General features: G+C 40.5%; 1 protein-coding gene across 1 annotated transcript in view; it reads right to left on the reverse strand.

Annotated features, from left to right (window-relative positions):
• The window catches only part of LOC101863067, a gene marked incomplete in the record, with an annotated part of 21,418 nt that extends 7,355 nt beyond the window's left edge, over nt 1–14,063 (reverse strand). The window contains 9 exon segments of the mRNA XM_035968546.1: nt 204–328; nt 1,486–1,536; nt 2,888–3,053; nt 3,859–3,968; nt 4,776–4,938; nt 5,336–5,500; nt 7,321–7,518; nt 8,076–8,359; nt 13,905–14,063. Coding sequence (XP_035824439.1) covers nt 204–328; nt 1,486–1,536; nt 2,888–3,053; nt 3,859–3,968; nt 4,776–4,938; nt 5,336–5,500; nt 7,321–7,518; nt 8,076–8,359; nt 13,905–13,929 — 1,287 coding nt within the window.
• Between the last annotated feature and the right edge of the window lie 773 nt (nt 14,064–14,836).

Here is a 14,836-nt window from a genome sequence, read left to right on the forward strand (position 1 = left end):
GTGGGAGAGAGAGAGAGAAGATAAAGATTTGAAAAATCAACAGACAACTGTCACAATTCGTAAACTATCGTTTAGAGAGAGAGAAAGAAGATAAAGATTTGAAAAATGAACAGACATCAGTTACATTTTGTAAAATGTGGTTTACAAAAAGAAAAAGAAGGCTGCGTAAGCACGTGCACATGCTTATAAACAAGCCCACTTACATCCTGCACTGTACAGTAGCTGTCATTGTCATTGGAGACCTCGGTCATGTTTTCTGGCAAGACAAACGTCTTATCTGTGTCTGCTTCGCTATCGTCACTGGTGTAATCGCTGTCACTGACAGGCTCTGAAATCAAATAAAAAAACAGTGACACTCTTGTTGATATCATCAGCAAAAAAGTGAACACGGGGCACACACACTAACTCACCAGCAGCATAGACTCCAGAAACCACTGGGGGACAAAATGGATTCTTCCTCCTGGTTTCTTTTTTATTTATCTTAGTTTTAGTACTAGTTTTACGGAACTCGCAACACAAACAGCTTATAATATAAGCGCCGAAGATTAGAAGTATTACGGTACTATAAAATAAGGTTCAAAGAAAAGAAGGAGAGATAAGGACGTTAGACATTTGAGAAGAAAGAAGGAACAGAGCAAACCATACCAGAGCATCAACAAACCACCCATGTACACTTTACAAAAATCAGAAAAATTCCTCAACATGCTCATATCCATGACCTGAGGAGACACAATCAGACACTGAGAGTGTAACTGACATTTCATATGATACACCAGCATAATAAGCAACATGCACCAGCATTGTAATATGTCAAATGATAGAACAAACACTACTGTCAACTGAGATGAAACAACACCTGTTTATAAGAAAGAATAATTATCGCGGCAATGGGACTGTCAATTGCAGATCAGACTACTGTATCATTACTTTGTAAAACTATGAATATCAGAAAATCCCAATTACACGATGCGATTATTATCTTCTCTTCTTGTCTCATGTGATAAGAGTTTGTTTTAGTTTTTGTTTCATTCAGTAAGCTTTTTACGGCAATTGCGTCACAATTTAATTAGGTCATATAAGTGCATTTGAGGTGTTACAAGAAAGTAACATACAAAATGGAGGAGGAAACATAAGGACAGCAGATGTTTAAAATGAAAGAAGGAGCAAACCACAAAAGAGAACCTGCCAACAACCCACATGTGATAAGCGTCAGAAATCATGAGTTTAAGAGAGCAACACATCCTGGCTAGGCCTTATGTATATCTATGGTGTAAAATTTCCTTTCCATAGGTCCCCGCCTTGCAAGACCACTGTCCGTGAGTAGCCATGAGATAAAATTGTCAGTGACAGTGAGAAAACTGATTGTAGCAGTGAGAAAAACTTGTCAATTACAAAGAAAAGACACTCGTCAGCAGCAAGAAAACTTTCCAATGCGAATCTTTTCCTTTGAGAAGAAACTGAACAGAACAAAAAAACATAACAAACCTCCATCTTGCCCCATTCTTTCCTTTGCTTCTTGAGGAACGCTGGAACTTCCTGGAATAGAACAAGCACAGAAAAGCAATTAGGAAATTTTCAGTCATATCAAATTATTCTTCAACACTCCCTAATGAAATCTCAGGTACAGTTGAGGCAGCAAACTGACAGCGATAGATGTCTATGTGTAAGGCCAAATCAATTACACTGACCAGTCTTTAATATTATGGGGAAAAATTAACTCCCAACATTGTGCAGGCAGCAAACCAGCTCTTCCTCTACTTTCAATTGCCAGGATTTTTTAAAAATAGCAGTATGTGCATGGAACCTCCCAGTCCGATAATACTAGGTGCTCCATACACAGAGTTAGTGATATTATATGTATATATATAACATATATATATATAATGGTGAAGCTCTTCGCCATTGCTCACACAAGACAGGAGTTCAATTCCCAAGTGGGGAACCAATTATATCTAGTATCTCAGTTTGTCCATTGCAAAGCTGTATCCCACTCAGCCCCCTTATTAATTATCAAAATTGAGTTGATGGGGGTGTAAAATATTTATAATCAAGGGTGCTCTATCCCCCATACCCTGCGATCAGGGGTGTGAAAGACCAGAGGAAAAAAATATGCAATGAGCATCAACATGATTGCATGAACCAGGTACCTTGACATGATTGGTAAATACCTGACCTGGCCTTAGAACGAGAGAAAAAATGACAATGCCAATCCCTAAATATCTCAGAGATTAGGAGACTTTTTTTTAAAAGTACGCATGAGAGGGATACAACGTCTCAGCAGAAAGATTGTCATCTGAGTGTGACAGCAAAGCAACTAACTGTTTCACTGCCTCTGTCAGTTATCTCACACTGAGAAATGTGCCTAGATCATGCACAAACAACCACACATTTGTTGAAAAAAAGTTCTTAAGAGTGAAGGAACACAACCAGAATGACTGCTATGGGTCACACAGAACTACAGAAGAGAAAGCAGCTCTCCTTTACAAGGCAACCTTTGAGCTCTTACTTTCAACACTACGAAAGGAACTGCTAACGCAGTCAAGCTTGCTCAAACGGCCACCTGTCCAAGACAATCACCTGTAAAAATGACCACTTCCCACTCCCCCCCCCCCCTTTTTTCAATGTTTTTTTTCTATAGTACAGTGACACTGTCAAAGACGTCTACCTGTCTAAGACAACAGCTTTTCTTATCGACAATGGGAGGCAATTGAAAAAGGAGATCATGCCTTACAAAAGAACCATCACCATCATGGTTTGTTTCCCTTGAAACAGAGCATTACACGTGAAAATAATAGTATTTTGAACAGATCAATTACAAAATTTAACAATTCCATGGAAACATGGGGTTGTAAGGTTGATGTAACCGACAACAACAAAAATTTCTCACCCGAGATGAGTTTACGGATATCCGAGTTCTGTCTCCTGATCTCCACCAACAACTCGTTGTTGACTGCGTTGATGTCTCTGTACAAGTAGGCACACGCGCACAGCACACACAGCGCACAAAGCATGGACACGTGACGACAACACTTCTGCATCCAGTACAAGCAAACCTTCGTGTGGGGAGGAGAAGGAAAGAAGTCCCAGTCACAATAGAGCATAGGACAGAGAAGAGCAATAGTCAAATAGTTGAAAGAGCTGTCACTCCTTAGAAAAAAGATACACCAGTCCAATCTGATGATGATGGAGAAAAACAGATCCATTAAAATGAAAAAATCTGCTTGCACCTTTCTGGTCAGCAATGGTGTGCAACAGATCCAGATATAACATTTATTTATAATCATAGTAAATGTTAAGCCCCCATTGACTCATTTTTTATCATTCAGGAGGCAGGCTGTTTCAACCCCACCTGTCAGGGTCAACCTGAACTGACAGGGACCCTTGCATCTCAGCAGACAGACATGGATTACTCCATGAAAGAATCCCCCCACTTGGGAACTGATCTCATATCTTCTGCTGGCCACAGTGAAGACCTATCTGCTACAACCCACAGACGCCAGTAGTTATAATGTTATGCTGGTTATTGTGCTCACTTTAGTCAAACAATCTCCGTACAGAGATCAATCCAACAATTTTTTTCCCCTTTCTTTAGACTGCACAGAACAATTGTACAAAATTAATAAAAACAAACACAAAAGTGATCCAAAGAGCAAGATATGAAAGGACTCTAATAAGAATCATCATGAAGAGAAAATATATTTTTTAACCATAAAAATAGTACAAACGGACTTTAGAAATTGCTTCTGTTTGGAAAGATAAGAGGGAAAGAAGAGCAGAGGAAGACAAAGAATAATGTACACAGATGGCCAGAACAATTCTATATCAAACAACACAAAGTCAGCCACAAAATGAGCTTACATTGTTGTCACAGTCGTAGACGCTGGCCACAGCAGATGTGAACCACCTCAACAGTGTCTGCTCCAGGAGAAAGTTGATGGTCATGATAAGGAACAGCCACATCCTGGCCCCTGGGGAAAGGAAATGGATACACAATTAGCCAGTGGCCAAGCCACACACACTACATGACATATCTTCTCCCGCCTAGACTAACATTTAGGACGTCGCAAAAAGGGCAGACCAAAAGTAACCTGGAGACGCACAGTAGAGTCTGAAATGAAGTCCTGGAATCATTCGAGGCGAACGCAGACCAAGATGGCCCAAAACAGACAGAGCTGTAGATCCTTTGTTGCTGCCCTAAACGCCAGATGGCGTAATGGGTAGTAAGTGTAAGTACCTAGACTTACATTGCTCCCTAAAAGTCTGAAAATACTTCTGGATAAGGTTTATCAAGGTGATGATAAAATATTCCAAGAAGGACATGAGCTATATAAATGCAACTTATTTTTACCGTGAAGACCAGTGCTCGCCAACTAGGGCAGTATCACTCACTAGTGGGTAATTTGGTAATGTTGGTGGGCAGTGGGGATCACCAGCTTAGTGACATGTACTATTGAACACCCCACTTCGAAATACATGTGGACGGGTGATATGAAAACGTTAGCCATATAAAGGTGGCAAAAGTGGGTGTGGCATTAAAAAGATTGACAAGCAGTGGTATAGACCTTACTAAAGCAAGCTACCAAAAGTACACACACACACACACACACATGCCATTTATTAGTAATCTGTTAAGAACATTACAGTAGCCAAAAATATAGCAAGAAGCAGCAACCACTGGTAAACAGGGTTACAACAGTACTTTACAAACGTAAGTTTTGAAAACTCTTGCCTACTTTGTATACACTGATAAATTCACAGATTCAAGGCTAACTTACCCGAAGTGCGAGCAGTGGAGGTCAAAACATAGCACACCAGGATGGAGAGACAGTAGTAGAAGAAGGAATACAGGCCAGACACTTCTCCCAGGATTGTATTTTGCAGTTTGAGCAGCTGATCAAACACGTGACCAATGATTTCTGTCTGCTCCACTGTAGACCTCTGAAAAAAATGTTTTTTTAAAGAATAGACTTTACTTAGAACAAATAACATGACCAGGCTCATGCTTCCAAACAAAGTTATGTTACATTAACTTTAATTCAACAATGACTTCTTTCAAATTCTCAGCAGTTATCTCTAAAGATACCTGCAAGACGGATTCAATAGATACTGAAAGCAAAAACTTAAAAGAGAATACTTTTTCTTACAACCACCACAATGACCCCTATTACTCTTAGAAAATTTGTCAAAATCCAAGATTTGTTGACAGAACAACTGCTGCCTCTGTCATCTGCTCTTTATCAAAATTTAATACAGGCCATAGGATTCTTAACACCAACAACTGTACATGGCTCTGAATTATTAAAAATACGAAAAGCGAGCCCACAGAAGGACCTACCTTGAGGTCCTCAAACAGCTGCTGCACACTCTGAGAGGAGCTATTGATGTCTTTGGATAAGTTGCTCGCCTGATGGAGGAGTCGTTGCTGATTCTCCAGAGTTTGGTTTTGAACCACGATCATGTCCTTCTGGAGCTGAAATGAGCTGTCTAGCAGTTCCGTCACCTGAAATAAAGGTACCATTACAATGTAATATGTCCCAAAATCAAAATTCAATGCAGGAAAGTAAGTCTATTTATAGTACCGTTCACAAGTTGGGTTTAAGTAAACCGAAGCATATCCATACAATAACAGTCATTTAGTGCAGGGAAAAAGGAAGACAGACAGAAACAAGAGAGAGAAAGAAAAAGACGTGGGATCCACCAGTGGCGCCCTCCAACCACCTTCCATCAATGATGAGAATTCAGTCGAACCAGTCTGAGACAAACACGGTTGCCAAGGAGACAAGTGGTCCTCTTTGACAGGTGGTCCTCTTGGACTGCATCTTAATGAAATACAAAAAACCAACCCCCAAAAAAAAACGCAAGGGGGAGTTGTGAAGTGGCCGTTTGAAAAAGTGATTGTCTTTGATGGGTGGTTGTTGAGGCAGGTTCTACTGTATATATCTCTTTCCACTAAACACATTAAAAACAATTTTATTACAAAACCACAAAGCTGAGATTCCCATGAAGCAGAAGCTTTTTAGGCTCCAAGAGAATATCAACACATCTCTTAGAAAATAGAAAAGAAAAACAAAGAATAAAGAAAAAAGAATAATAGAAATACAGTTGAAATAAAACATGATCAGTCCTATTAACTATTATTATGCTATGAGATGTTTGTTTAAGTAGAGGTTTTACGGCGTTCGCAACTGCAAAAGGTCATATGAGCGCCAAGGGGTGGACGTCAGCAGAGAAGTCCTTACAGTGAATCAGACTCTGCTCACCTCTCTCGCTTCAACAGCACAAAGGCTGCTTCGACTATCAAGTCATCCCAGAAATAGTGGGTCATAAGAGTGTGGCAAACATACAAAAGAAGTAGAGGGAAAATGACAATAGGAAGGATTAGGAAGGAAAAAGTAGCAGTTCCCTGTTGTAGATCAGGCACAGTTATGAGCGTGACATTGATAAATCAGCCCATTTACAATTCTACTGTGCGTGAACGAGAAATGTCCCCCCTTTGGGAAAGGCCTAAAGACACTTCAGTCAGTGGCACCACCCCGGGGGGTATGCTATGAGAGGAAGCATCATCTCCGACAAGAGCTGAATTTTTTAAGTCTGCGTTTTGCTTGATGGAGCCCTACAGCAAACCAAGATATGCAATTCTAAGCTGAAGATGGACCCGTCAGCCTTATTTCTCCCTCATCAAGTGGTTAAATGAAACTTTCACCTGCCACTGAGCTATAATTAGACTGTAAACATCCGCCACTACTTTCTATAATCTGACGTAAAAAGGCAACAATGTTTATAAGCTTATTAATAATGTAAAAAATGAACAGCATTTTTTCACTGTGTATGTTCCAAGTGCTCTACAACTGAACCTACACTCATTCATCAAGAGAAACATACATGAACAGGTACAGATTTTTCATTCTCTCCGCAACCTAGTAGACTCTGATATCTTCTATTTTTTAAAAATATATTGGTATACGTTTCATAGCACTCGTAACTGCCGCAGTTGCAACTGCGTAAGGTTATATGAGTGTGCAGGACACAAGTAGGTTATTTTCAAATTAGTTCATAGCACAGCTTGTAACATCTTTCACTCATCTTTTCCACACACATAATTATTAGTACACAAAAAAAAACATACACACGACTTACAGGCACACACTTACATACACTTAATCAAGAGGATAGTGTAGCTGATAACTGGCACACAATGATACAGAAAGCAGATCGTTTCATGAATCCTGAAGAGGAGGGAGGAGCAGCTATCACATTGTACCACCTGCTATGATGCCTCTTCTCCAACCAAGCAAGTAAGAGGAGAGTGTAGACAACAACCTGAACAGACTTCTGGGCCAGTCGTTCCACTGTGTTATCAGTCTCCGCCTGCCAGATCTGGGCTTGCAGGAAGTAGCAGATGCTTTGTGTGTGTGTGAAGAATGTGGCCAGTGAGCCACGATCTCCCTCCCTCAGTTGACTCATACACTCATCCAAATCTTGATCCTCTGAGCATGAGTAACCACTTCTGCCTTGAATCTGGAATGAGAATATGCTTTTATAAAGACCATTATCTATATAATCAAAAAATTTTAGGACCTAATAGTTACTCTTTTTATTTTTAAAATTACATACTTGTCACTTGTACAAAATATATACCATGGACATTAATATACGGACATATCAAGCTAATTGCAGGCATCCTCTTTATACTTGTGCCAAATATCACCAAAGATTATTGTATAAGATGGGTTGTTTCAAATTTGAGAAATTTAAAAAATACCTTCATCAGCCATAGTCATAGTGGTAAAATTATTTAAACCTCATAAACAGTGGGTAGCTTTTAGCAGTATATTGTCATCAATCTCTTTAATAAAATTACAAAACATAATATAATGCATACAGTCGTGAAACTGTCAAAGATGGCCATCCATTGTCGAGGACAAAAGGGATTGTCTGAGACAAGTAGACATCTTGGACAAAGACATGATAAAATAAGAAAAATACTAAAGTGGAAATACGAAGCAGTTGTTTGTACACAAGTGATAGCCTTGAACAAGGGGCCATAATTGCAGGTCAACTGTATCATCTCTTACCTCCAAAAAACAGTTCAAATAGGCGAGAGCAAGTCTAGCCTGTGCCCTATCTGTCAGTTTCTTGCAACCAGTCTGTATGGTGACCATAGCATTCCTCCAGCACTGACCATACCGCGGCATACTGGAGTGTTGTTCTATCAGCTGAAACTGTTTTCTGCCCTCCTCGTAGCGAGAAATGGAAATGTCCACCCCAAGAATGGCTGGGGTCAGCCAGGCCAAGATCATCATGAACAGCAGCCTCTTCATCGTGAACATCATGGTGGGTTCAAACAGTAGAGAAAACCCTAGAGATGTTTTTTGCAAAAGAAAGAGAGACACTTTAGGAAGAAGAACAGTACCCACTAAAATTAAAAGAGATTCATTTAAGTCCGAACGTTTTACGGCGCTCGCAACTGCATAAGGTCATATGAGCGCGCTGGACACACCTAATACTTTTTAAGTTGGTAGGAAATTTTTGAATTTTGCCCTGGTGGCGGCCGAAGACTACTCTTATCGATTTTAGACTACCAAGGGATCTTTAACGTGCGCAACTTGCACACGGGCCTTCCGAGATTTTTCGCCCTTGTCCGAGAAGGCAAGGTGTAGATCTTTCCTACCAGAAGATAGGGGTGTGGCAGAAAGACAGCTGTAAGGAGTCAAGGAGTAGCAGTAGAAAGGCTGCAGAAAGAGACAGGAGCCCAGAGGAGGGGGGCAAAGGGGAACGAAAAACTGAAACAAAGCAATATGTAAGTGTGTGTAGTGCATGTCATGGTATACTTCATCATGTATGAATGTTGAGAGAAGCTCGTAGGGATGGTAAGAGAGCACACTGGCGTCAGGTGTTTAGTACAAAAAACAAAAAAGGAGAAAGGTATATTACTGCAATCACAGCGAGTATTAAAGTAAACAAAGAGCAGTACACTTGAAAGTGGCTTTGGAAATCTGAATGGCTTCAACATCATTAAATATTTACACAACAAAGTGCAACTCCAACAGTGATGAAAATTCAAAGTTTTGCATTCTTATCCACCAAACTTAAATTTAATGCCATCATCTGCTATGAGCAACATGTGAATAAATCTTAATCTTATTCACATTAATTCGACTTGGGTAATGAGGTAAATTCGGATAAGGTTACGGTAGGGTTACGGTAGGGGTAGGGTTAGAGTCAGGGTAACGGAGTAACCCTTTTGTCTCACTGGCCTTACTTATCCTAACTTTAACCTTAACCCTACATACCTGGACCCCTACGCTAACAGTTAGGAGTAAGGTTAACCCTTGTTTTATCTCACTGAAGACTGAAGGATTTTACTATGTTACAAGCACCGAAGACAGAAGGTTGTGGGTTTTTTTCAAAATTATATTTATAAAATCTGAACCATTTAACCAACTGCAATGCCCTTTCGACACAATCAAGAATAACACAAGAACAATTTATAATAAACACACCAGATATCAAAGTACAAGTCTGTCACAGCTAGATTATTTGTCATGATGTTTTGAAAAAAGGTATAAAATTCAATGTTCAAAAATTTAAAAAAAAAAATAAATAAAAAGTAGTCACTGCAATTAACAACACAGGCAGTCTTAGCAGTCACCTTACTAAAAAAGCTCTGGATCAAAAAGTTATTGGGCTAAGTTATTGACCGATGTCCTGAATTTTTTGTGAAACAAAACAAATGGCTACATATACTTATACGACGTCTAAGCGGGAGAGATCGGGAGAGCTCTAGCTGGGGGGGAAGGGGGTGGGGGCTGTAGGCGGACTCTTAACAGGTAGTCAGCGGTGCTGCGTTGAGATTGGCTAGTCCAGTGATGAGTAAGGTTGGGCAGGCGACAGACTCAGAGAGAGATGGTGTGGAGAGACGCATTGTTACCTGAGCCACTCCAAAAGCAGGGCTGAGAATGTCATTCCACAAAAAAGGCTGAAAACTAGGGGGGTCCGGCGGGATTGCCAAGTAACTACCGGTACTCGATTGTCACAAAACTGAATGCGATTCTACCAGTAATGAAGAAGAATAAAAAGTACTCGATTTAAATGGTATCGGCCGACACACGGATGCACCTCGGTTTCGTCCAGTAAAAAAAATGTCTAAAATTATTATCGTCTTTTATTCAATTCGTTTTTTAAATTCTTACTACAATATTATTATTATGAATACAAAACTCGGGGAAAAAAGGAGGAAGAGACGTTCGGATGAGCAGACGGCGGTGTTGCAATGAGCAAAATTCCTCCTTTAAGCGGACAATTCTCAGCCCTGAAAAATGATGTGCCATAGTCTAGCCTTAGGCCTAGGCTACGGCAAAAAGTAAAAGAAGAGGAGAGTGTGTAGTGCGTGATTCCCGATTCATCGAATTGTGATCGTTGATCCTCAGGTGCATCCACCTCACCAGTTTTACAGTAAAGCCTACCGGTACAAGCAACAAGACTGACGAAAAGAGATGGCTTCCAACAAATACTTAAGCTATGGAAATGATTCTTACTCAAACTTTAAAAAGCCAAGATAATCAACAAAGTTGGCAAGAAAAGGAAGACCAATCTAAATCGCAAACTTACAGATACAGTCAAATCTGCCCTGACGGCCACCTCAATAAGACGGCCACCTGTACAAACGGCCACTTTCCATTTCCCCCCTTGCGTTTTTTCCATATAATTTAACTGTGTAAAACGGGCACCTGTCCAACGTGGCCGCGGCCACCATATTTCAACACACAACCCCTATCACACTAAGCAATAACACCTGTCTTAGACGGCCACCTTAGTGACTCCATTACATTTTGTCATAAATTGTGCATTGACCCCTGGCGTTGTGGGCGAGCCGTCATAATTCAATCACCTGTCGTTGTTGTTAGAGGTAGTGCCTCCAACCGATCATGTTGCGTTGGCCCCTCCCACTGTTGACCAATAGGTAACAAATTTTCACTGCTGGCAAGATAAGCGTGTGATCCCTCATAACCCATAAGCCCCGCCCAGAACTCGTACACAAATCGTAAGTGAGATGAGTGGTCACTGTTTACCCAGTCTGTAACAAAGTAACAAAGGACGTCAACATGAACTTGTGACAGAAGCGTCGCTCGTTCTCTGAGTGGTGGCGACCCATGTGTTTGTTTTAACATGGCACTCGGTCTTCCTCGTCTGATACATTTCGTTTTATTGTCACCCTTGTGCAAAATCAGCAACAAAATAAAAATTACGAACAAAATACAAACCAACAACAACAACAACAACAAAAACAACAATGCGGCTACTTTCGATTCGGACCTCAGATGGGAATGGTTTGTTTTCTTCATCTTGATCAGTCCTGCCTAAGACGGTCACCTGTCTTATACGGCCACTTTTCTCCTTGACAGTGGGTGGCCGTCTTACACAGGTTTGACTGTATATGGAAGGGAGGCAATCATGTGGATTTGTAAAAAAAATTTAGGTAATTCCTCTTAGCATTAGTTAGAGGACATTTTTTCTGGAACCAAAAGTCCTGCTATAATAGCCGTGTTCTACTGTATTATACTCTACTTTGCACACAATTCTGCTTCTGTGGCGCTTGGCGCATGAATGGTCTTCATGCACAAGGAGATCATCATTGCCTTTCTCACCCTGGGGCAGGATATAGGTCACGAACAAAAACTCTCCACCTTTCCCTATCCTGGGCTAGTCACTTGATGTCACTCCACGTCTTCCCACTTTTCTGTACATCCATTTCCGTGACTCTTCTCCAGGTTCCATGAGGTCTTCCCCTTGATCTTTTACCCTGTGGGTTCCAATCTAACACTTTTCTTGTTATGCAGCTGCTTGACTTCCTGAGAGTGTGTCCAATCCATCGCCAACGTCTTCTTCCCACCTCATCTCTGACCGGGCTCTGTCTGGTTCTTCTTAATACTTCCTCGTTGGTGATCTTGTCTGTCCATTTGATCCTCAGCAGCCTCCTCAGACACTTGTTCAAGAAAACCTGGATCCTCTTTCTTATGCACATATGGGATGAGTTCCACGTCTCACATCCATACAACAAGACTGACCTCCCATTTGAGTTGAAAATTCTAAGCTTTGTTCGTAATGAGATATCCCTGGTCCTCCAAATCCTGCTCAAAGAAATAAATGCAGCCTGTGCCTTTCCAATGTGGGACTTTATTTCAGCGCCTGTTCCTCCCTCTCTGTCAATTATACTCCCAAGATAGCAGAAGGATTCGACGACTTCAAGTGCATTTCCTTGTACTGTGACCTGCTCCTTTCGCCGTGCATCTATCCTTAGGACCTTCGACTTTCCGGGGTGGATCCTCAATCCAACAGACTCGGATAGGCTGTTTAAAATTGTCATCTTTGCTTGCATCTGTTCCTGAGAGTGCGACAGAAGTGCCAAGTCATCTGCAAAGTCCAGATCGTACAACAACAACAAGGAGATGGCACGCTTCAAAGTTGGTGATGTTTTCACCAACGTTCCGTTGTTTAAAGAAGTCATTATAGTTATAGTTATAGTAGGCCTATTCTATGATCAGTCCCATCTTCCGAATCCCACCTTCTGTTTCCCATCTCTCACCTCTTGTTTCTCATGTACCGTATCCAATTTTCCATATCCTATCATCAATTCTGTAAGGGTTCTTCGTTTTCCTGCACCTTATAGGATGGAATGTTTGAAGCAGGCCAAAATATTTGAAAATACGTCAGTCATCACTGACTAAAACCACAGGCTACTTAATATAAAAGGGCAGTGCGCGCTCCATCTAAACGAAGCTTGAATGCCCTGAACGTAGCTTCAACAGCACCTGTAAAACGCATTCAGGGCGCCGTGAATGTAGCCTGCCAACTATGTTCACGGCGCTGTGAACGTGAACGTAGACTACGTTCACGGAGCCGTGAACGTAGCCACTGCGAATTTCAAAACAAAGCAAGACTTTCATCCGCCTAAACTAGACCTATAGATCTAGATCTAGATTCTAGGCCAACTTGTGGCGATTTTGTAGTTTCGTTCGTTAAAGTCAAAAGTAAGGGGGTCTTGCCCCCCTGACCTAATAAAAATATATGGAGGTGGGGGGGTTATGAGCAGCATGCCCCCCTGGATTTTACCATACACACGGCCATTTACCATAATTTGATGTTTTGCAGTTAGGGTGCATCCCTGCTCTTTTTGTGTAGCCTATTTGGTCATCAAGACTTCTGGATTTCTTCTTTGGAAGTAAACAAATGGATCGTGGACTTTAACAAACCAAACTACAAGTACAAGATCACCCTACTTGCTTGCCTAAGTCCTAAGTTTTTTTTATGTCAATGAGATTCTATTAGAGGCCTGTAGAGAGTAGTCCATATTATTTGCAAAAAGAACACCTGAAAATAACTTTGTAACCATAGACTATAGAAGCAACAAGTGTGAGGACTTCCATAACGAGCGACCACTATGAGACAGGGCAGAATTGAGGGCTAGGGGTAGGGATAGATCTAGGGCTAGGGCCTAGGCTAGGGGTAGGGTTTGGGTTAGGGTTAGAATTAAGGTAAAAAAGGCCTCTTCTTTATTGTGTTTGATGGGGTGGTCGCTCGTTACGGAAGTCCTTCCGCACTTGTAAGTACAGTACTGTGTTTAAATTTAAAGAGTCTGGTTTATAGGAAGGGGGAGATTGGAGAAGTCGAAACTGCATCTCTGCATGATGACTGCATGCATAGTTTTTATAGAATAGAATCACAGAAAACCGATGATCTTCAATCAAATCTTCAAAATGGAAAAATTGAAGTTGGCTCAATACTTTAATACTCATTCTGTTATTGTTATCATAATAATATTTTTACAAACTACAACAACTAAATTCTAGATCTAGATCTAGATCTAGATCTAGATCTAGATTCTAGATTCTAGATCTACTGACTTGCAGCAAGCAACAGCATTGACATTGATCATTGACGCATTGTCGACGTTTTGCATCAGGTTTAATTTTAGTGCTCGAACAGTCGAACGCTCTAAGCAAATATCGATACTTATTTAACTATCTTCATTGAGTAGTTGAGAACCTTTGGCGGAATACATTTCCGAAAACTTATAATAAACTTGGTACATGTTGTAGACATTATGAAAATTCAAGGGGGGGGGGCACAAAACCCACACGATAAAATCATATTCTAGCATTTGTGGAGATTAAAAAGTCCACAGGGCGATGGTCTCGGAATGTAATCCCTAAACCAGTAGCCTAGAAATTTCGACTAAGCTAATGCTACCTTTACAATTTCAGATAATCAACAGATAGACAAAAAAGAAAACGATAGCATATCGAGTAGACTGTCATAAAAACAACTTCTCACAGTTTATATCCAAAATAAAAGAAATGCTGTTATATAGTCCCTACACAACTATAGCTCGCTAGTGACTTGAAACCATGTGCGCCTGGGCTTGCCTTGGAGAGAAGAACGAAGAGATTTGAAGGTTATTTTTAAAAGAACACCTTGCAAATTGGTTTGTAGAAAAGTAAAACAAAAAATTCTTCTCAATGAATGTTGAATATTTGTGCACTATTCGTATAGATATTATTAATATTATTGAAATTTTATTATTGGGTATCGAATGATTGACAATGTATAATTTTTATATAAACGAGTACTTCCCGGGTATTGGTAATGCGATACGTTTTGAAAAGCAATAAGTTGAGTACTTTCGACTTGGTGTACTTTCGTTTTGCACCAGCTCGTTTTTTTTTCAGGCATTCGTCATATTATTATTCACTTATTATGTTCACACTCAAAATCCAATGATTATGAGAGAGACAGAGAGAGAGAGAGAGAGAGAGAGAGAGAGAGAGAGAGAGAG

Source organism: Aplysia californica, unplaced genomic scaffold, assembly GCF_000002075.1.
Source record: "Aplysia californica isolate F4 #8 unplaced genomic scaffold, AplCal3.0 scaffold00004, whole genome shotgun sequence".
Lineage (NCBI taxonomy): Eukaryota > Metazoa > Mollusca > Gastropoda > Aplysiida > Aplysiidae > Aplysia > Aplysia californica.